Source organism: Bidens hawaiensis, unplaced genomic scaffold, assembly GCF_021521415.1.
Source record: "Bidens hawaiensis isolate Kalapana, Puna unplaced genomic scaffold, B.hawaiensis_p1.1 tig00016838_1, whole genome shotgun sequence".
Taxonomy (NCBI): domain Eukaryota; kingdom Viridiplantae; phylum Streptophyta; class Magnoliopsida; order Asterales; family Asteraceae; genus Bidens; species Bidens hawaiensis.
Genome location: NW_027492554.1, coordinates 206,875 through 229,379, shown reverse-complemented (window position 1 = coordinate 229,379; position 22,505 = coordinate 206,875). Strand labels below are relative to the sequence as shown.

Sequence of the window (22,505 nt, the reverse complement as noted above, 5' to 3'; positions counted from 1 at the left end):
TTGAACCTGAGATTTGATTTATTGACACAAGTGCATATATTATAAACTTCTAGGTGGACCATGCAAAAGTTAATGTTCTGTAGTTGATACTAACAATAAAAGCAATTTATAATAATATCTTGTTATGATCTTTAGTTTTTCTTTATTCTTATTCTTCCAATTTGAATGATTTATGCAGATCACTAGTCTAAAATATACATGTGCAAACTGTAAATAAATGCTCAGGTGAATGCAGCCTGTGGCAGGCCCCCCTCGTCATCCTTAACAAGCCCCTTTGCATAAACTGCTTCTTTAATGAGTTTTAGTGATGCTTCAATATCATCTAACAATTTCTGAGGATCCGGGATGGTGTTTTCATCGACCGAGAGGACTATTGTCATCTTGTTCACATAGCTCTGGAAATTAATCATCAACCCCTAGTATTCGTTACATAAGCAAAGAACATTAGAATGTTAGATGTTTGCTAAACAATTATACTAGCTACAATAACGTTGTGCGTGACCGATTAACCTAAGCATAACCTTACATGTGGGTGGCCATAACAACTAGGAGCGAGGAATTCTATGGCGTGACCATAAAAGCCAATTTCTTCTTGAGGTCCAACCAAGTTCGAGAAGCCCAAGGTTGTACGGGCGGCTGCCTTGTGTGAAATTGTGTTTGCTGCCTATTTATATACGAAATTTGTCCGACATTAGTCTAGTGTGCAAGAAAAACATATGCCAAAAAAAATGATTTTTGAGAAATCACCTTGATACCGAACAATTTAAGAACCAAGGAGGCTAGTGAAAAGGTGCATATGGCCTCGAGCGAGTTCTTTTTTCTATCGATGGTTGCCTTGGCTTCTCTAACATAGTCTAGCGGATCATCTTTTATACCAATCGCAAACGAAAGGATCACGTGACCAATCCAGTTCCCCCATTTTGCATCCGTATTTTTCTCCATCATGTCAGCCAATGCCTGTAATGTTTACTCCATAGTTCAATCATACAAAACCCGAATGTTTGCTGGAAATACTTCCAAGAAAAAAAAAAATGTGTACTGTTTTCTGGTGAAAAAAAAAAGAACTCTAAACACGATTCCTAGGAAAACGATTCATCCCAAACCGAAAGCCTATTGTTTAATTAATAATATGACGAGATGAAACAGTTTTTACGACAAAGATAACTCGTCTTAAAAAAATTATAAATTCAATTGTATTTTTCAGTTTACTTGGAACTCCAAATACCAAAAATCTATAGTTTTTGTGATTAAGATCATTACTTGAATGCCTGAAGACGGTCTTATGTTGATTAAAAGCGTTGATCGCAGCCGTATCTTCTTAGGGAGGTTGTTTTTCTCCTCTGTTGCGCCTTCATCTTTTATCCCCTCACCTTACAAATATGAACAAGTATTCTATGTATAAGTACAATACCGAAAGAGGCAAAACCTGCTTGGATTACTCCGAATGCGAAAAGTATAAGAACTCACCATATCTCCGGTTGAGGTACTGTGATAATCCAGCTTGGGTAACTCCTACTGCGACGTCATTAATCGTCTATAATAAAAAAAAATTAATTACATTTTGAAAATTAACATAGATACCCATCTTTCCTTTTAAGTTTTAACTCACCATATTCATGGCATTCTTGATGAGCTTCATATCGTCTAGGCTAACCGTCCGGTAAACGAATCTCCTAGGATTAAGTTCAACTCCCGCGTGAGATGTTATTGGGGTCTCCGTATCCTTCAAAAACAAAGCCGTCGCCATAATATATCCAACGTCTACCAAAGTATTCCAAACCAACCAGAAAACCATGGAAACCACCACGAACCACCGCTTCCACCACGGCCCTCCACAACGGGAACTGTAGGACGAAGACCATCCAGATTCAGAATCCTTTTTAGTGGGGACGGTGGGAACTAGGTCCGGATTGTTGATTTGTCGAGTGCAAGCGAGTAGCAAGGACATAAGGGAGGTTCCGTCACCAATGGAGTGATGAATGCGGAATATTCCAATTGCCTCGGCCTGGGAGGTTTTGAGGTTGAGGAGGTGGAGATCCCACATGGGTATCGAAGAGTCGATGGAGGTTTTACTGAGATTGTAAGCATAATCTTCAAGGAACTTATCAGATGAGTCTAGGGTTTGTGGGATGTTTGGGATGATAATGTGATTGTTTAGATTCACAGTTGTAGGAACCCATTTCATTATTCCATCATTCTTGTCATCTACAACCTGTATTGATGCATGAATGTTTGAGAACTACATATATCTTTCGAAGCTTTTAGTTTTAATTCATCATTTTCATGTGCTAGAAAACTTTTAGTTATAATTTGGATGGTAGATTGTTAGATACCTTCTATTTTTAGAAATTAACACTTTCACAAAAACTTTAATTAAGGGCACTATTATATCTGCACAATCTTATGCGGGTCATATAATATTTTTCACATGTCATACGAATTGTGTGAAGTTATACTGCTCATAGGTGATAGGATCATAGGATGTGTGAAAAATATTTATATGAGCCCACATAAAATTAAAAAAAAATAACGAGTTATTTTACGAATCATGTAAGACAGTCCGCAAAAGTAATACTACACGCAATATAATCATATACGATGTGTGTAAATTTACTAAAACGTAATTGATGTGACAGTGGTATATTGTGTCAGAAGTTATACCACATGTATAGTTTTATATAATTTGCATAACGAATAAAGTGATGCATCTACAACAGCTTCCTAATTAACGTTTAGGGTGTCGGGTAATGAGTCAAGTGATCGGAACAAAATTTTCATACAGGATTGTAGACATAATTTTTAGCTTTTTATGTGTAATCTACAAAGAGTAATCCTGATTTATTATGCGTATTAAAAACTATAAAAAATCTTGAATCCGTCACTACTCTCAAGTACTAATAACTTCTAGGTATTGAACCAAACACGCTAATTACCTGCAAACTAGAGAAGCGAGGATGTTTAAGCAAAGATTGCGGCAACTTGTCATACACGACACGAGGGTTAATATGATTCTTGAGACCAATAATCGCTATGACGTAAATATTGAAATTTGGTTCGTGAAACATTTGTGCTGTTGGGCTCAATGGTTCTCCATCGCTTTCTATCATGTCGTTGTCGTCACGAGTAGGGATTTGAACAGGTTTTAGAGCTGATTTCCTCCCTTTTAACCCTTTTGTAAATGACTCCATTGATGGATAAGTTGTAAGCTAACATGAGATATGAAGTTGGTTCGTTTATATAGTGTACATTAATTTGAGGATAACAATGATAATATTTAATCATGTGGAATTGTGGTTGTACTTCCAAACTGTTTATAGATAGGGTGAGCGAAGCCTAAAGTTATCAATTTCGCATTATATTTCTTTATTAATACCTATATTTAAAATATATAAATAGTACTCATGAACTTGCCGTTAACTGTTCGATCGCTCAATGGTCGTTCAAAAAAAAAAAGAAACTTATATTAATATGTTGTATAGGTTAGATAGATTAAATGGCTCGGTCTGAATTCAGTTAATTTTATTGAATGTTATGTAGAGGTCTCAAAACGATCATACGAACGGTTTTGCTCTTAATACAAAGTTTCTAGACGGGTGCGGTAAATTAAACGACTGAACATAAATATAAATACAAAGATAAGATATAAAAGAACGATCTCGTTGTCGGTTAAACGATTTGATATATTGATAAAGAACCGATCCACCCAAGGTGAGCTCCCTTGGGTGGATGATTTACACCTTACAAACACACACATACAAAGATGATAAACAACATATTTATAGCCTAACAACATTCTAGAAATTTTCCCGTTGAAGTTTAAACACGTGTCGAAGCTCTCGTCTCGGATCCGGAATTCTTGACCTCATTAATTATTAACTTGACCGTAAATATATAACGGGGTTCGTACTTTGATATTGCAAGTCATATTTTTGGCCTTACATGTTCTAATGCTATGGTGTTCATTCTTCCAAAATGAATGCGTTGGGTTTAAATCATTTCAAATGCTAGGCCATCATCGTTTTAGATGGAAATAAATTTACTTTTAGAAAGAGTTAATTTTTTTGAAGAATGGATCATAATTCAAATTATATATGGAAAAGCAATTAACCTTCAAATTATGGTTTATATGTTTTTTATTTTTATTTTATTTTAATCACTTTTATATTTATATATATCTTTTTGTATTGTTTGTTGTATAAAATAAGTATATAAATATAAGATAACCTTTTAATGCTAGAGAAAGCTAGCTAATTAACCCATAAATCCATAATACTTTCTATATATATGATAGTGTTCGTGACGTTTTAACTAAGCATGTACTACTCAACTCATGGCGCATGTACAGGATAAGAATTACAAATTCACGTCAGATTAACTTTCATTTCTGATTTTTTTGGAGTTCTTCAAGATATTTGAACGCCAATGTTCTTTTTTTTTCCATTATATTGTTGATAAATGATAACAGGTGAATGTTGATAGGAGTCATAAATACATATCCACGTGCCATACACAATGTTGTGTTATCCTGCCATTCATTTATTTGACTCGAAAAACTAAGGGTGTGTACAAAACAGAAAAAATCAAATTGAAACCGGAAAATCAAAAAAACCGAAGCGAAAAACCAAACGGATTTTAAAACCGGCGATTTTATTTTGAACTTTAGCAAAAATCAAAATATTGGTTTTGGTTCGGTTTTGTATTTTGTTAAGAACCGAAAAAACCGAACCGAAATAACAAAAAAATTGAAAGAACCATAACATCTTAACCGTAACCACTAAAACAAAATCTTTCGATGATTATTTGTTTATTTTTGACATATGATTATTAACAAATATATATTTGGTTTTCATATGATTAATAACTAATAATATTGGTATTTTTAGTTTTGATTTTAAATCTGTCTTTTATTAGCTTTTAATATGTTCCACATATTCAATATTTTATTAATAAATAGTTTAAAGGAAAAAAATATATCATGTCCAATTTCAATATCTTAAGTCAGGTTTTCTTTTGCCCAAAAAGTTTTGGCTTGATTAGCAAACCGGAAAATCACATCCAAAACCGAACCGAACCCAAAACCATAAACCGAAAAATCAAAAGCAAACGGTTTAAAAAATCATAAACCTAAAGTTTGGTTTTCGGTTCGATTTTGGTCGAAAACCGCACCGAATCGCACCACGCACACTTATATGAAAAACCATTTCCAATTAGAATATTCTAGGGACACTCACCATTTTTTCTAAAAAAAACTCATATACGCAAGGCGTATTGATCCCCATATAGCTCTATATATATATAATTTAAATTAAAAAATTGTCTATTATGTGCACCGGCTGACCACCCCCAACCGTCCTGATAAGAGTTCTTAATTTATTAATCTGGAATTTATTATTGCCTGTTTAACTGTCACACATACATAAATCAATTCTCACCACTCGCCATCAAGCTATCTACATCCTAATCCTATAAATCTAGTTTATTCTTTTATGCTATTGCATAAAATAACTAATGGCTATAAGTCAACTGCTACAAAGTTCATCATTAATAAGTCACATACATGTGATTAATTATGTAATTGATCGATGATTTATTTGAAGACATTAGTTGTAATCTAAGGAAATAAAATAACTAAAATATTAAATATCAAATTAATATGTCTAATATTAATGAGATCATAATTAGTAAAACCGAATGAATATCGTCTGATAATTAATACCTCATAAAATTGATAGAATGTTAATGATGACGAGTTGTACATAAATATCAAATTGTATAATATTAACATGGTTTGGTTTAAATTGGCTTACGTCCAAAAGATACAACAAAGGCTTGAGTTATTGATAGAATCTGGCTTACTCTCAATATCACCATATATCTCTTCACTTAAACAAGCCCAATCAAGACTTCATATGCCCAGCAGAGTCTACCACCACACAACAACATATCTCAATGACATGTCCTCGAGATAAGATTCAACTAGCGACAAATTTTTTGAGTTATTGCATCAAACGCTTGTCGGCCACCTCTATGATGACATGTGGCCATAAAAAGCTATGGCAACGACAAAAGTCGTCACTATAGCCATTTGTAGTGAGGATCACCGAGCACTTATTGTTTGGAAATAAATTAGTCTAGTTATCCTTTTATTTGTTTAGGTGTGATAATATTATCATTCTAGAATCAATTGTATAGGTAGTCATTCGAGTCGGGGTCTCAACGGAAGCAGCCTCTAGGGGTAAAGGTAAGACTGTCTACATTTTACTCTCCTTGAATCCTACCATAGTTTTGCTATTGATGAAATTTACTGAGTACGATGATGATGCTGATCTTGTATTAACTCCATAAATAAAGAGAGATAACGTTCCTATGAGTTATCTAATACACGAAAATCATTTAACATCATAAGTATCATCCTCAATTCTTTAAATTAGATTTCGCAAAACTTTATGTAAAAGTTCTTGAACACACACATATGTAACGGATGAATGGATAATTGGAGACCTTGATATATATCTTTTTATTTTGAAAGGCAAGCTTGAATAAAAAATAACACGCCCGATTAGAAAATTCTAGCCATGGACAAAACCAAAGTTACATAATAAGTAACTTAAGCCACGTTATTCAATTCAAATGAAAGTTACAATTACGAGACGGAAACCACAAAAGAAACCGACACAATCGAATCAAACATATTAAGATCATTTCAATTTAGGTGAATCAAGCCTTAGACATGCACTCCTCAACAAGTCCCGTCACGTAAACAGCTTCTTTGATAAGTTTTAGTGACGATTCAAGATCATCTAACAGTTTATGAGGATCCGGGATGGCGGTTTCATCAACCGAAAGGACTATTGTCATCTTGTTCACATAGCTTTGGAAATGAATCATCAAACCCTTTAATCAAATAAAGGAAACAATAGAATGTTAGATTCATGTTCTTATAGATAATTAAACATATATATAATTAACATACGTACATGTGGGTGGCCATAACAACTTGGAGCAATGAATTCCATATCATGACCATAAAACCCTATTTCTTCTTGAGGTCCAACCACATTTGAGAAGGTCAAGGTTGTATGAGTAAAGGCCATGTCTGAAATTTTGTTCGCTGCCTGTAAAAATATGGTCCTCAACATCTTGTACGTGTTAGTAGAGATGTCACAAACGGCAAACATATGCCAAAAATGGTTTAATTTATTTATAGTGATAAAAATACCTTGATGCCGAACAATTTAAACACCAAAGCGGATACCGAAGTGGAGAACAATGCCTCGAGCGAGTGTTTTTTCCGATCGATTGTTGCCTTGGCTTCTCTAATATAGTCTAGTGGATCATCTCTTATACCAATGGTGAATGGAAGTATCACATAACCAAACAAATTTCCCCATTTTGTTCACTATTCTTCTCCATCATATCCGCCAATTCCTGTATACATATATTTACTTCACAGTTTAATCATTTGTTTAATTAACCTGAAAGTGTAATTACATATACAACATAGTGTAATTACATAATTAAACTACTTTTAAATATAATTACATTATTTGATTTTTACAGTTAACACGTTAATTTAGTTTATACGCTAGCTTTCCCTGTATATTTACTTCACATGTCAATCATTTGTTTAATTAACCCAAAAGTTTTTCATCGGGACACTTACTTGAATGCCTGAAGATGGTCGCATGTTGACTACAAGCGTTGACCGCATTCATATATTTTTCTTCGGTAGGTTGTTTTTCTTCTTGGTTGCACCCTCGTCGTTTTTTCCCTCACCTGACAAATTTGTACAAAACCTTAACGTACAAGGCTTTTCTTTTACAACAACAAACCACATAAAGAAACATCATATAAACATGTTTAAATTGTTTTGACTCACCATATCTTCGGTTGAGGTACTTTGATAATCCAGCTTGGGTTACTCCTATTGCCACATCGTTTATAGTCTACAAGATTAATAAACAAATTACATTTTGTTATTTTATATACAAAACATACATACATAGATATATTTTTAGAAATCACTCTCATTGTATTCATGACATTCTTGATGAGCTTCATATCGTCAAGGCTGACTATTCGATAAACGAATCTCTTTGGAGTAAGGTTAACTCCCTTAGGAGCTTTTATAGGCGTTTCGGTATCCTTCAAAAAGAAGCCCGTCGCCAGAATATATCCAATATCTACCAACGTATTCCAAATCAACCAGTAAACCATGCAAGCAACCACGAAGCACCACTTCCACCATGGCCCTCCACGGTCATAGCTTAAGAACGAAAACCACCCCGAATTAGAATCTTTTTTCCTTGGGACGGTGGGAACTGCGTCAGGATTGTCTATCTTGCGAGTGCAAGCGAGTAGCAAGGAGATAAGGGAGGCGCCGTCGCCCAAAGAGTGATGGATTCGGAATATTCCAACCGCCTCGGCATCAGAAGTTTTGAGATTGAGGAGGTGGAGATCCCACATTGGTATCGAAGAGTCGATGGAGGTTTTACTGAGATTGTAGACATAATCTTCTAGGAACTTATTAGGGGAGTCTAGGGTTTGTGGGATGTTAGGGATGATAATGTGGTTGTTTAAATTAACAGTCGTAGGAACCCATTTCATTATTCCACCATTCTTGTGGTCTACAACCTGCATTGATGCATAAATGCTTGAAAACTAGCTTCATGTGACTGTAAGACCAATATTTGTGACTTACGATATCAAATTACGAAACCCGTTATATTTTAATAGTCAAGTGAAAATTTTTAAGCCGACGAGAAAACCAGACACAAAACGAAAGCTTCGGGACGCGCGTTTAGCTTCAACGGGGAGAAAGCTTCTAGAATGTTTGTATTTGGTTATATACATGACTTTATTTATCATTTGTATGTGTTTTGTAAGGTGTGAATCATCCACCCGAGGGGAGCTCACCTTGGGTGGGTCGGTCATTTGATTAATATATCAAATCTTTCAACCGACAACAAGATCATTCATATCTTATCTTTATCTTTATATTTATGTTCGGTCATTTGATTTACCACACCCGTCTCGACACTTTGTGTCAACAGTAAAACCATTCGTGTGGTCGGTTTGGGGACCTACAGTAACTATTAACTTCAAGATATATATCAAACCAAACGTAATAAATTAATTAGTTACCTGAACACTAGAGAAGCGAGGATGTTTAACCAAAGTTAGTGAAGAAACGTGGATCGACTCACTGGTAGACGATCTACTTTCCTCGGGTGTGATTATGCTATTTCACCGATGGTTCTCTGGGATCTGGATTCTTCCACCTACAAAATGAACAGCACCGTAAACTTACCCCTCAGAAAGGGACAGAGGGGTCCTCTTTGGGGTAACCCTCCGGTGTGAGAATAAGAGTTTGTAGGAGAAGATAATAATATGAGAGTAAGGAAATTGGAGTGTATTGCTTAATACAGCTGAATACTGTGTAATAGGGTGTGTCTCTCCTTGTGGAGTTGATGTGGTATTTATAGTGCTAGGGTTTCCAATGATTGGGCTCAGACCCAATTAGGGCCTTTTTGGCCTCCTCCTATAGCTTCGCGCCACGTGTCCTTGGGACACCTGGTGCTTTTTCATTGGTTAGTTGCACATGGGTTTTGCTGAGTTGTCCACCTTTCATTGGCAGCTGTCAACATCAGCATATTCTTATTCCTTAAAAAGATACCTTCTGGAAGGTTGTCTGACGTGCAAAATCAAGGTTGTCCTTACCCTAATTTGGATAAGGACGAGGTTGATTATGTGCATGTGTGATATGCGCCAATCCTGAGGATGCGCGATGTCTTCTCTTTATTCTCACGCGCAGATGTTTCATGCGCAGATGTGATATGCACAAGCATGTGATATGCGCCACGCGCGGATGCGCCACGCGCATATGTGATATGCGTGAGCATATGTGATGCGTGAGCATATGTGATGCCTGAGCATGTGATGCATGAGCATATGTGATATGCGTAAGCATATGTGATATGCGCCATGCGCATAGGTTTTGGCTTTGTGCCTTCATAATGTCTTGATTTCAAGCCTCTTGTCTATATCTTGTGGGTTGACCCGCCTCGCTCGGTGTTGAGGCGGGTACATGCCTCTTCAAGCCCCCCCAGTCTAATGTGTGTCTTGTCTCGCGCGAGCGAGGTAAGATAGATATTAGACTTAATAGTTTCCTCTTTTAGTAGTGGTTTGTCTTTTTCTTCTTATTACTCATCGTTGCGCGAAATTCTATCCTTTTTGTTGAAAACGAATCGTCCCTGTACGTGGTTGGTTGTTGCTGACATGCGTCAGTGATGGAGACGTGTCAGACCTTTCTTGTGCTCGAGGTGTTACAGTTGCTTTTCATGTCCCCTCACATAGTGTCAGGAACACGTGTCGAGCTCGCGTTGGTCCGTACCTGCGAGTGGTGGCGCGTGAACTCTGGCAGCACCTGTATAGTTTCTTTTCGTGTCCCCTCACACAGTGTCAGGGACACGTGTCGCGCTCGCGTTGGCTTACACCTGCGAGTGGAGGCGCGTGAAGTCCGATCAGTATCAATTTTTCTCTCTCCTGGGCCTATAAAAGCAAGCCCTTTTGAGTTTTTTATCCTTCATCTTCTTTGTTGTTTATTCAGAGCTTTTTTCTTTCATTCTATTCCGATTGCCTGTCTTCTGCTTCCAGATCTCTGTTCTTCAGAAGCATCCTTTGTCCGATTTTACAGTTGTATGTCTGATAGCTCAGACAACACAATCTCCCCCAGCCATCACCGTGTGAAATCGTTAGTAATGTCTACGTTGAAGAAGACCGGCAAGGGGAAGAGGGCTGCTGAGGCCTCATCGGAGGAGGTAGGGAAAACCAAGGCAGTGAAGAAGTGGGATGAGATCCCCTGTAAGCTGAGGCAGTCCGATTTTGACAGCCTTATCGCCTCTCAGGGTTTTCTCCCTGAGTATGGCTGCATGCTGCCGGCGGCCGGGCAAACGGCGGCGGACCCGCCCACCGGCTATATATCCCTGTATTGCCATTTTTTCACCCACTGCAACCTTCGTCTCCCGATGACAAGGTTTGTGGGTGCGCTGCTTAAGTTTTATGGGATTCATATATCCCAAGTCCATCCGTTTGGACTCGTGCGCATGACTCATTTTGAGTTCATGTGCAAATCTCAGCGCGAGGAGCCCACCCCTCGGCGCTTTCAGTTTTTTTATAAGCCCAAGATCCAAGATTCTTGGTTCTCATTTATTCCTCGCAGTCAGAAGGTCAAGTGCTGCACTGTTTCATTCAAGAGCCTTCATGACTGGTCTGAGAGGTTTTTCTACATCAGGGCTGGTGTGATCCCCATCCGCATGACCATGCGCGCGTTCTCTTCTGCGCCTGCGGATGTGGGTGTCTTCAAGAACCCAACTGGCGCCTGGGTAAAAAAGTTGACTGCTGAACCATCCCCCGCCAAGAACATTTGTGAGGAGGCGCTGGTGGGGGTTGGTATGAGCAGGAGGTGGGCCGACAGCGCGACTGAGCCCGTTATCCAAGTTGACGGCTTGTGTAAGTTAACTCATTGCATTCATTCTGCGCGAATATAATTCGTTTTGCTGATATCATTTGACTTGTTTTGTGCAGTCAGCAAGGAGTATGTCCACGCCAACTATGATGAGCATATGGAGGGTGGCTCCGTCGCGCTGGGCGCTGGGGAGGTTGGCTTCCCCGATCGCTTCGATGACATGTTCATCCCTGTTGATCTGGGATTTCTGTTTGACAGCGATGCGCCTGGTAAGCCTTTGTACTTATGCATTTGCCTTTATAATACCAAATTTGGCTAACACTTGTGTTGCACGTATTGTAGACGCGCTTGAGAACTACGAGCTGGAGCTCGCGGAAGAGGAGGAGGAGGAGGAGGAGGCTGAGTTGCCCCAACTAAAGCGTAAAGCTAAGGGGAAAACTGGCGCAGGGGCCAGTAAGAAACAGAAGAAAGATGTTGCCCCTGTTGCTCAGGATCCTCCTACTCAGGCGAGAGAACTTGAGAAAACCCAGGAGTTTACCTCCAAGTTTTCCTTTCTTCCCTGCCTCAAAAAGTGGGCAGACCTCCTGTCCACACGAGGTATGGTGCCGCTACCTCCTCCGTTCGCGCGGCGGAAAAGGGAAGCAGCGTTGCGCCTGCCGTTTCCTCTTCGACAGGTATACTTTGCTTATCCTTTATGGTTCTATGAGCGCGATTCTGATAGAATTACTAATGAATCTTTGCTCACTCAAATGTTTGTTGAGCCGGCGACGTTGGTGGATCAACCTCAGGCGCAACAAGGTGCCGAGGCCGCGCCGGAGGTCGCTTCGAAGTCCCCTGTTTTACCCTCAAAAAAGGGGAGAATGGACTTCATGGCGATGTTTGACTCTCGAACGGCGTTGCGCCAAGGTATGTATTGCGCTTTTATTTTCTGACTTTTTTCTTTTAGATCAAGTCATGAACCATTTGTTTTTGTTGATTTTTCATAGGAGTCATAGCTGGCGTTCAAGCTGCTGGCGGCACTGCTGGCGCCGGTGCCAGCGCCGTTGGTTCTGCTCCTGCTCCTACAAGCGCTGAATCTCCCCTCATCGGGATTACTAAGGAGCAGGAGGCCGTTTTACGCGCCGATCTGGCGGCGTCGAGACCTCCCTCACCTCCTCCTGCGCGCAGCCCTCCTCGTGAGACTGATTTTGTTTCTTCTAGGTCGCAGGAGAAAAGGCCTGTTTCAGAGGTTGAGGAGGTCCAAGTTGAAGGCTCCGACAGCGGCCGCGCCAGCCCTGCAGCGCCACGAGATTTCGCGGCGCAGTCTTCTCGTGGGGCTGGCGCTGACTTTTCTGCTTCATCCCCGCAGGTATAGGCTTGTTTTTGCTCCGCTGCGCGGACTTCCATATTAGTGTTTTGATGACTTAGATCATTACTTTGTGTTTGCAGGAAGCCGATCACATTTACCGCCCGAGATGGAATATTACTGAGGACAGCTCATTTCAGTCCATGGGTGTATGTGAGGACTTCTGGGCTCATTCTGTGCCTCCAGCTGAAAGGAGGTTTCAGGAGGGCCGCGCTCGCGATAACTTGCTCAACGACCATCTGTTTGCTGGGTCGGCTTTCTTTGCTGCCTCCCAAGAGCTTCGCTATGATTACGTAAAGGTACGTGATGCTCTTGCGGAAGCCAAGCAAGAGGCTAAAGTGTCTGCTTGGCATCTTTCTGATGCTCGAGAGAGAGCTGAGAAGCTCCAAGCAGAGCTCAGCGAGAACAGAGCAAGTGCCAACACCGCCTTCGTGAAGCGCGGTCATGAGCTACAGGCTGCGCGGGAGAAGCTACAGGCGGCCGAGGCGGACTCAGCCAAGTACGCGCGTAGAGTGCGCGACTTAGAGCTGGAGGCGGAGGAGCGTGACCAAGCTCTTGTCCAGTCTATAACTGACAAATCATCATTGGAGAGTGAGGTTGCGCGCCTGAAGAAGGAGCTGGCGGTCGCGCGGGCCGAGAAAGATGAAGCCTTGGCGACGACAGCGTCTAGCCTGGAAGCCCTCGATATTGCGCGAGGGGAAAAGGAAGAAGCCTTAGCGGCAGCAGCTTCCGACAAAGAGGAGCTAAAACAGACTAAGGAAACTGTTGAGTTGTTAAACTCTCAGATTCCTGCTCTTGAGACGTCTGTTTCTTCCCTCGCGCAGGATCGCCAATGGCTAATCTCACAGGGTATGACTCGTTGTGCTTACGCGATGAAATATTCAGACGAGTTTCAGGCCCTTGTGATGGATTGCAACGCTGCCGCGCGCTTGGTGGGTCGAGCTGAAGGGTTTAAGGATGGCTGTGAATATAGCATGCTGAAGAAGAACCCATCCGACTACCCTTATCAGCTCGACGTTGCCTGCGCGGACATGGCCGAGATGGGGGAGAAGTATTTGAATACTCCCATTCCCATCCTTGCGCAGGTATTTTGACCTTAATGAGATTACCTTGACTTATTTTCCAAGTCTTTTTGTACTCATATTTTTCCTTATGATTTGCAGATATCTGCGCTTGCTGACCAGCCCGATCTCGGCGCGCTAAAGAAATTACTTGACGAATGCGAAGGGGCTGGTGGCGGCGATGATGGCGCGGGGAATGTTGCCCCTGCTAGCGGCTCTGGCGTGGCCAAAGGGCCCGCTCCTGACACTATTGTGATAGAAGACTCCATTCAGGATGAACAACTTGACTATGGTCAGTTTGGAGATGACGAGGAGCGGGCTGCGCCAGATGCTGAGGGCGGTGATGAGGACGATGAAGAGGCTGACGTCGACGTGGAGACTTGAGAAGCCCTTCATGTTTTTTTTTTATTTGTAGTTTGTATCTCGTCATCTTGTAAACTTGTAAATTTCAATGCTTTGGAATGAAATTATGTTTTTCCCTTATTCGCATCTTGCGCATTCCCGAATCATCTCTTTATATTGCATGTTTGCTTGTTAAATATAAGATATGCTTGCACGTTGAAATAAGAACAAGGTTGTAATGAAATTATTTTACTTAATCCTTGTCATATTGTAAGTGATTTTGCAATATCCTGACTATGTTGACACGTGTTTTGGCGTTTCATTATTCCTCTTTTGCGCGACGTTATCGCGCATTTATTATAGGGAATTATGAGTTTTTTAGCCTTTACGTGTCAGTATGTGTTACTCAGATATCCATTACAATTTCATGCGCGACCTCGACCTGAGACCTTAACAACTATGTTTTGGCATGTGCTTTGCCTTAGTTGTGCTTAGGTATTTTTATGGTCAGGCTGCGCAGCATGTAGGATAGATGTTGAGTGATTTGAGCTAAGGCTCACATTATTAGGCTAAGGCCCTGAGCTAAGGCTCATATTATTGGGCTAAGGCCCTGACGTTTTAGAGTTAAGACTCATTAACGCGTTTGAGCTTGAAGCTCGCGCATGTATGTTTTACTTCGTTTTATTTTGTTTTGATGTCAATACAATGTTGTCATATTGCTCAAAATTAATAAAGGGAAGTGTGAAACATGTATGCAAAAGGTAGTAGAATCCACATTAAGAGAAGATAGCGCGTATCGTTATTCATAATGGCTTAAAAAGCCTTGATTACAAACTTGACAATTTTTACATGAAACATTTTCTAAGCTGTGCCGCGTTCCATGCGCGCGGGATCTTCTTTCCATTCAAATCTTTTAAGGCGTATGCGCCTTTTCCCAATTCTTCCGAGACTTGATAAGGTCCCTCCCAATTGGGGGACATCTTTCCCGGGGGTATCGCGCGGCTAGCTTCATTGTTTCGAAGGACAAAATCATTTTTCTTGAAGTGGCATTCTTTCACGCGCTGATTGTAATATTTTTCCAGTTTTTTCTTGTATTTGGCTTCATTGATGATAGCCGCCTCTCTGCGCCCTTCTAGCAAGTTGAGATCCAACCTCCTTTCGCGCTCGTTATCAATCTTGTTCATCATGAGCACTCTATGAGATGGGCATCCAATTTCTGCTGGAATCATTGCCTCCGTTCCATAGGTTAGGCTGAACGGGGATTCGCCATTGCTGGTTTTGCTTAATGTCCTGTGCGCCCACAGGACATTAGGTAGCTCTTTGACCCAAGAATGGGATTCTCCCTCCAACCTTTTCTTCAGCCCATTTAGCAAGCTTTGGTTCGCGCGCTCCACTTGGCCATTCCCCTAAGGGTGGTATACTGAAGTGAAGATTTGGTTGATGCGCAATTCCTTGAGCCAGCTGGATATCTTTCTGTCAGTGAATTGTTTACCATTATCGCTCACAATTTCCATGGGCAAGCCAAAACGGCATATGATGTGGCTCCAAATGAACTGCTTCATCGCCTCGGCTGTGATTTTTGCTAGTGGCTTGGCTTCGACCCATTTTGTGAAATAGTCTACTGCCACTACCAAAAATTTTACTCGCCCTTGCGCTTGCTGTAGGGGACCCACAATATCGATTGCCCATTTGTGGAAAGGCCATGCAGAGGTCACCGGAATCAAGTTGTTCTTTGGCCGCATGGTGTTTGGCGCATAGCTCTGACATGCTTTGCATTTTTGGATCTCTTTTAAAGCGTCCAAGTACATGCCTGGCCAATAGTAACCTGCGCTCATTGCCTTGGCAACCACCATGCGCGGGCCAGCATGTATTTCACAGATTCCTTCGTGTATCTCTCTGATCACATAGCTTGCTTCCTCAGCATCTAGGCATTTCATGAGCGGTCCAAGATAGGAGCGTCGATATAACGTACCATCAAGCAATTCATAGTTCTGCGACTTGTGTCTTATCTTCCTCGCCTGTGCGCGATTGTCTGGTACCTTTCCCTCCATCAAGAATTCCATTATTGGAGTTATCCATGATGAAGGTGTTGTATGAGTTACCAGGACAGACTTCGCTCCCACCGACGGGTTGCTCATTACTTCTACCCTGATATCTTTGCCAAAGTGATCGAAGCTGGTTGATGCCATCTTGCTCAGCGCGTCGGCAGATTTGTTTTCACTGCGCGGAATATGAATGATTCTGAAGCAGTCAAATTGCTCGATGAGCTTTTTCGCCTGCTCTAGATACAGAGGCATGGTGTTCTCCTTGGCATCATAAAGGCCATTGACCTGTGCTGCTACCAAGTATGAATCAACATGGGCCTCTAGCTTTTTAACTCCGAATTTGTGCGCGATGCGCAGGCCGGCCAGCAGGGCTTCATACTCAGCTTCATTGTTGGTACTCTTGAAGTCCAACCTGATGGCATAAGTATACTCATGATTCTCTGGATCCACCAGCTTGAGGCCTGCGCCAGACCCTTCATTGTTTGAAGCTCCGTCAGTGAACAAACTCCAAACATTTTCTTCATCATTGGCTCGCGGAGGGTCTACCTCGCGCTGAGCCTCTTCAATTTTTTCTTCTGGGATTTCTGCGATGAAATCAGCTAGGACTTGTCCCTTGATTGCTGGACGGGGCTTATAGGCGATCGTGTGTTCTCCTAATTCCAGCGCCCATTTTGTCAGCCTTCCTGAGAGCGCTGGACGTCGCAAGACTTGCTGGATGTTGTAACCAGTCAGAACTTCAATGGGATGACCATTGAAATATCTATGAAGCTTGCGCGACGCGTGTGTTAGTGACAAAACTAACTTTTCCATGATGGAGTAGCGCGTCTCAGGATCTGTCAGCACCCGACTCACATAGTATATTGGCGTTTGGATTCCCTTGCGATCCACCAACAATACTGCGCCGATTGCGCGCTCTCCTGCTGATAGGTACAATGTCAAAGTTTCACCAGGAAGTGGAGCTGTGAGCGCGGGCAGATTTATCAAACATTCTTTTATCTCACTGAAAGCTTGCTCGGCCTCAGGAGTCCATTTGAATTGGCTTTTCTTTAAGCAATTTCTCAATGTGTTGACAAATGGGGTAGATTTGCTTGCATGGTTCGCTAGGAACCTGTTGATTGAAACCAATCTACCATTCAGCTTCTGGACTTCTTTCATGGTGGATGGCGAGGGCATGTCAAGGATGGCCTCCACCTTTTCTGGGTTCACCTTGAAACCATCCTTGGTGACCATTACACCTAGAAATTTTCCCTCTTGTACGCCGAAAGTGCATTTGCTCGGATTGAGCTTCATGTTAACTTCCTTTAGGCGCCCAAGGGTTTCTTCGATGTCTTTGAGCATTTGTTTTTCCTCCCTGCTTTTGATCACCAAATCATCAACGTAGACTTCTAGGTTTCTTCCAATTTGCTCGTTGAAAACCGCATCCATAAGTCTTTGGTAGGTGGCTCCCGCATTCTTCAGACCAAAGGGCATTTTTGTGTAACAAAAAACACCCTTGTCGGTTCTGAAGGCAGTCTTGTCCTCGTCTTGTGGTGCCATTTGAATCTGGTGATAGCCCTTGTAGGCATCCAGGAAACATTTGAGCTTGAATGGCGCCACGGAGTCCACCTTTGCGTCGATGTTTGGGAGGGGGTAACAATCTTTTGGGCATGTTTTGTTGAGGTCCTTGAAGTCAATGCACATCCTCCACGACCCGTTACTTTTCTTTACCATCACAGGATTGGCTACCCATGTTTGGTATCGTATTGGGCGGATGATGTTTGCGCGCAATAGATCCTCAACTTGCTCATTCATGGCCCTCGCCTTCTCATCCCCCACGACTCTCTTCTTTTGAGCAATTGGCTCTACAGACTTGAACGTGTTGAGAGAATGTTGCGCCAGGTCTCGCGGAACCCCAGTCATATCAGAGTGTTGCCACGCGAAGACCGACATATATGCTGTGAGCAATCTTTTCATTCTCAACCTCGTGTCGTCTGATATCGTAGCGCCAATTGTGATTGTCTGCTCCGGGAATTTTGGGTTGAGAATCCATTCCTCTGGCGCGTTGTCTGCCATTGGAAGTTTCATTCTCCCTTCCCGCGGATTACTTGCCACTGCACACAAATGATCTCGGTATACAAAAGTTACACCTGTTGGTGTTGGGAACCCCAACGCGCCGTGCGCTGGCGACGGTATGGCGTTGAATTGGGCAATCGTTCTTCTACCCAAGATCATATTGTGGCATGAAGTGGTGGGCAAGACCAAGAAGTTGACAACTTCGGCTCGCTTGTGTTTCTCATCCCCCATAGTTAGCTCAAATTGTATTTGACCTAGGGGATGAATGATTTCATTTGAAACACCAGAGATTGGTGCATTCACAATTTCAAGCCTTGCTTGGTCTGCCGGATCCAGTTTCCTGAAACATTGCTCATACATGATGTCTGATTCGCTGCCAGTGTCCACCAGGACTTTTGACACTTCATAATGAGCAATGTGTGTAGTGATGACAAGAGGACTGCTGATAGAAGGGCCTCCCCTGATTCTTGGGAAGATTACTTGTTGCTCGCGCCAATCTCCTTGGACTTGCGTGCTTCTCTTTCTTGAATTTTGCCCTTGCCTTCCTCCCTCGGCTACACAGATTCTTTTGAACCTTTTGCTGGCAGAGGCTCCTTCTGGTTGTTCATCTTCTGGTCTTGAGTTTTTCACCAGGTGAGCCAGCTTGCCTGATTTCACATCTTTTTCAATTGCATCCTTCAAGTGATGGCATGCATCAGTGTTGTGTCCTGTGGACTTGTGAAACTCACAGTACTTGCCACTGTTTGATGGTCCCTTGTAGTGTAATGGCTTGGGGCTTTTGAACTGGACATTCTCAGTGCTTAACACTTGTGAAGGTGTTTTAGTGAGGGGAGTCCATATTCTTGGCAGAGGTCTGTTAGGATCTCTGCCGCCTTCCTTCTTGTCACCCTCCCCGCGATTACGAACGTCTTTTTGGGGCTGGGGTGAGCTTGGTTGCGCCTGCTTTTCTGCGGAAGAAAAACTGTTTGGTTGCAACCTGGACCATACAGAGTTCTGTTTGCCCCTTCTTTCGTTGCTGCGCGGTGTCTCAGCTTGATGCCCTCTTTCTCTTGCCCTATCTTGGGCAATTTGTTTTTCATTTCTCGCGAAGACTCGCGATGCTTCCATTAGCTTGGCCCAAGTGGTTGGCATGCCATCTCTGCTTACGAGAGCTCGGCGGAGTTGATCACTGCGCGCGCCTTGTATAAAGGTCACGCGCAAGAGTTGCTCAGTGATACCTCCGATTGCCAGAGACTCCTGATTGAAACGAGTTATGTAGTCTTCAATCGTTTCATCATTCCTGCGCACGCAGTGCATGATGTCATCAGGGTCGCGCGTGTGTCTGCGCTGCTGTACGAAGTGAGCTTGGAACTTTTCCAATAGTTCCTCGAACCCATCGATCTGCCCAGTCGGCAAACTCTCGAACCAGACACGCGCCGCGCCCGTGAGGCAGCGAGCAAACATGTGACACCATGTTGGCATCGTCCAGCTTTCTAGGTTTCCAGTGTTGTAAAAACCTTGTAAGAAATCGTCTGGATCTGTTGTGCCGTCATATTTGCCCAAACCACTTGGCATCTTGGTTTTGTGCTGAATGGGAGCCTTCGCGATGCGCTCAGTGAATTTTGAATGTTTCACCAAGATGGCTGGCCTGTACGGTGTGGTTACGTCCACTTGCCCTCTCACTGGTGGGCTGTACGGCGTGTGCAGATCCATGTCGGCTTTGGTTCCAAGCGTCACGTTCATGTGCGCGCGGAGCTGTGAGCCTCCTGCATGAGTATCTCGCGTCTTCCTTATGCTGTGCACTTCTTCATCACTAAACTCAGCATGTTCAGTGTGAACAGAGTGACCCTCTTCCGGCGCGCGCGCTCTTCTTGTTCCATGAACGGTTTGCTTGTCAAACGCTAGCCTTTGTGTTAAGTCGGCTGACTTTTTGTGTTTGACCATTTCATTGTACTTGTCCATTAGACGTCGTTGCTAGTTTATGAGCCATTCTTTAGGGTCATTTGTTTCATCTTCTGGACCCATTGGTCCTTTTTGTTTCCCGCCGGCAAGATTTTGGAACGTGAGATCGTCTGGAGGAGTTTCAGTCTGGCTATGAGGAGTTGTGATGAAGGGATGGTTACTGGTGGTGCGCGTAGAATCACGCGGCACCCTCAGAAACTGCTGTCCCCCATTAACATCCTCACGCTCAATATCCTCCAGAACTTGATCGACGTTACGAACACCAGAAACCATGGTGAGAAATTTTTTTTAGAGAACTGGAGATTTTGTTGCCGTTGTAACAGGTGATGGCGCCAATGAAGAAACGTGGATCGACTCACTGGTAGACGATCTACTTTCCTCGGGTGTGATTATGCTATTTCACCGATGGTTCTCTGGGATCTGGATTCTTCCACCTACAAAATGAACAGCACCGTAAACTTACCCCTCAGAAAGGGACAGAGGGGTCCTCTTTGGGGTAACCCTCAGGTGTGAGAATAAGAGTTTGTAAGAGAAGATAATAATATGAGAGTAAGGAAATTGGAGTGTATTGCTTAATACAGCTGAATACTGTGTAATAGGGGTGTGTCTCTCCTTGTGGAGTTGATGTGGTATTTATAGTGCTAGGGTTTCCAATGATTGGGCTCAGACCCAATTAGGGCCTTTTTGGCCTCCTCCTACAGCTTCGCGCCACGTGTCCTTGGGACACCTGGTGCTTTTTCATTGGTTAGTTGCACATGGGTTTTGCTGAGTTGTCCACCTTTCATTGGCAGCTGTCAACATCAGCATATTCTTATTCCTTAAAAAGATACCTTCTGGAAGGTTGTCTGACGTGCATAATCAAGGTTGTCCTTACCCTAATTTGGATAAGGACGAGGTTGATTATGTGCATGTGTGATATGCGCCAATCCTGAGGATGCGCGATGTCTTCTCTTTATTCTCACGCGCAGATGTTTCATGCGCAGATGTGATATGCACAAGCATGTGATATGCGCCACGCGCGGATGCGCCACACGCATATGTGATATGCGTGAGCATATGTGATGCGTGAGCATATGTGATGCCTGAGCATGTGATGCATGAGCATATGTGATATGCGTAAGCATATGTGATATGCGCCATGCGCATAGGTTTTGGCTTTGTGCCTTCATAATGTCTTGATTTCAAGCCTCTTGTCTATATCTTGTGGGTTGACCCGCCTCGCTCGGTGTTGAGGCGGGTACATACCTCTTCAGTTAGCGGAAGCTTTTCGTGCACAACATAAGTATTAAGAGGGTTCTTGAAACCGATAATCGCTATGATGTAGACATTGAAATTTGGTTGGTGGAACAAACGTGATGCTGGGCTCAAGGGTTGTTCCTCACCGGTTGCTATGATCATATGGTCATCATTGTGGTTTGTAATGGTGGTGATTTGAAGAGCTTTTAGAGCTGGTTTTCTCCATGTTAAAAGAGACTGCATTGATGGATAATTAAGTTGATTAGCTAATTATATATATAGGGTCTTGAGCCAAGGTGTTGGTATGAATGCATAATACATTAAAATAATAAAATTGTGTGTGTATGTATGTGTGTGTGCGCGCACGCGTATGTATGCATGTATGTATGTATGTATGTATGTATGTATCCAAGCAGGATCACTAGATATTCACAACGCAGAAGGTATGGTTGGCTCTTGTCCGCCTAGCTTCAAGTCGGGTACGGACCTTGCAAAGGAGATGCTTGATACAACAAGTGAATATGTGTAGAACAGTTACTAAAGCCATAGGATCATTTACGGCGAAGTATTGCAATATTGGGATGATAATGAAATGTTATTATGTATTTGCTTTTAAGGAAAAAAAGCAATTATCTGTATTGGGATGATAATGAAATGTTATTAATTTTTTAAGGAAAAAAACAATCCTTTAATGTCATTAAAGAAAATCCGTTTCAATCGTGTGTGGAGAAGCAGGAAAAATTGACACACAGTAAACAATTCTTTAATGGCAGAAGTAGGAAAAATTGCTAAACACGAGAAAGCGTGTGTGGAGAATCAACACGCCTTCATTTCTTTTGATTTTAATACATTTGGGTCTCTTGCTCTCGATGCTGCTACGTTTCTAAAAAGAGTTCAGCGGGTCGTGCACAGTAACTCAACGACGTCAAATAACGATAATTTAATTTTCAGTAGGATCGGTTTTGCCATTCAAAAGGGGGGTGGCGGCGCAACTTGTTGCCCGCTTACCTATCTCT

General features: G+C 42.2%; 1 protein-coding gene and 1 pseudogene across 2 annotated transcripts; both read right to left on the bottom strand.

Annotated features, from left to right (window-relative positions):
* Positions 1-137: 137 nt before the first annotated feature.
* On the bottom strand, positions 138-3,214 carry LOC143552316 (wax ester synthase/diacylglycerol acyltransferase 5-like). Its single transcript, XM_077042572.1, has 7 exons — positions 2,934-3,214; positions 1,610-2,212; positions 1,468-1,534; positions 1,261-1,370; positions 748-957; positions 527-664; positions 138-416 (listed from the first exon to the last, which is right to left on the bottom strand). The coding sequence occupies exons 1-7, from the start codon at positions 3,186-3,188 to the stop codon at positions 222-224; spliced, it is 1,578 nt and encodes a 525-aa protein (XP_076898687.1). The 5' UTR covers positions 3,189-3,214; the 3' UTR covers positions 138-221.
* A 3,285-nt stretch (positions 3,215-6,499) lies between these two features.
* Positions 6,500-21,742, bottom strand: LOC143552297 (wax ester synthase/diacylglycerol acyltransferase 11-like; annotated as a pseudogene). The gene is made up of 8 exons (XR_013138627.1): positions 21,512-21,742; positions 9,145-9,205; positions 8,026-8,634; positions 7,880-7,946; positions 7,664-7,776; positions 7,220-7,428; positions 6,978-7,115; positions 6,500-6,894 (listed from the first exon to the last, which is right to left on the bottom strand). The product of XR_013138627.1 is annotated as a wax ester synthase/diacylglycerol acyltransferase 11-like (transcript).
* Between the last annotated feature and the right edge of the window lie 763 nt (positions 21,743-22,505).

Coding starts and splice junctions, on each gene's coding strand:
- LOC143552316 (XM_077042572.1), bottom strand. CDS start 3,188: ATGGAGTCATTTACAAAAGGGTTAAAAGGGAGGAAATCAGCTCTAAAA. Junction 958..1,260: donor GACCGTCTTCAGGCATTCAA/GTAATGATCTTA, acceptor TAAACATTACAG/GCATTGGCTGACATGATGGA. Junction 665..747: donor TTAAATTGTTCGGTATCAAG/GTGATTTCTCAA, acceptor GTATATAAATAG/GCAGCAAACACAATTTCACA.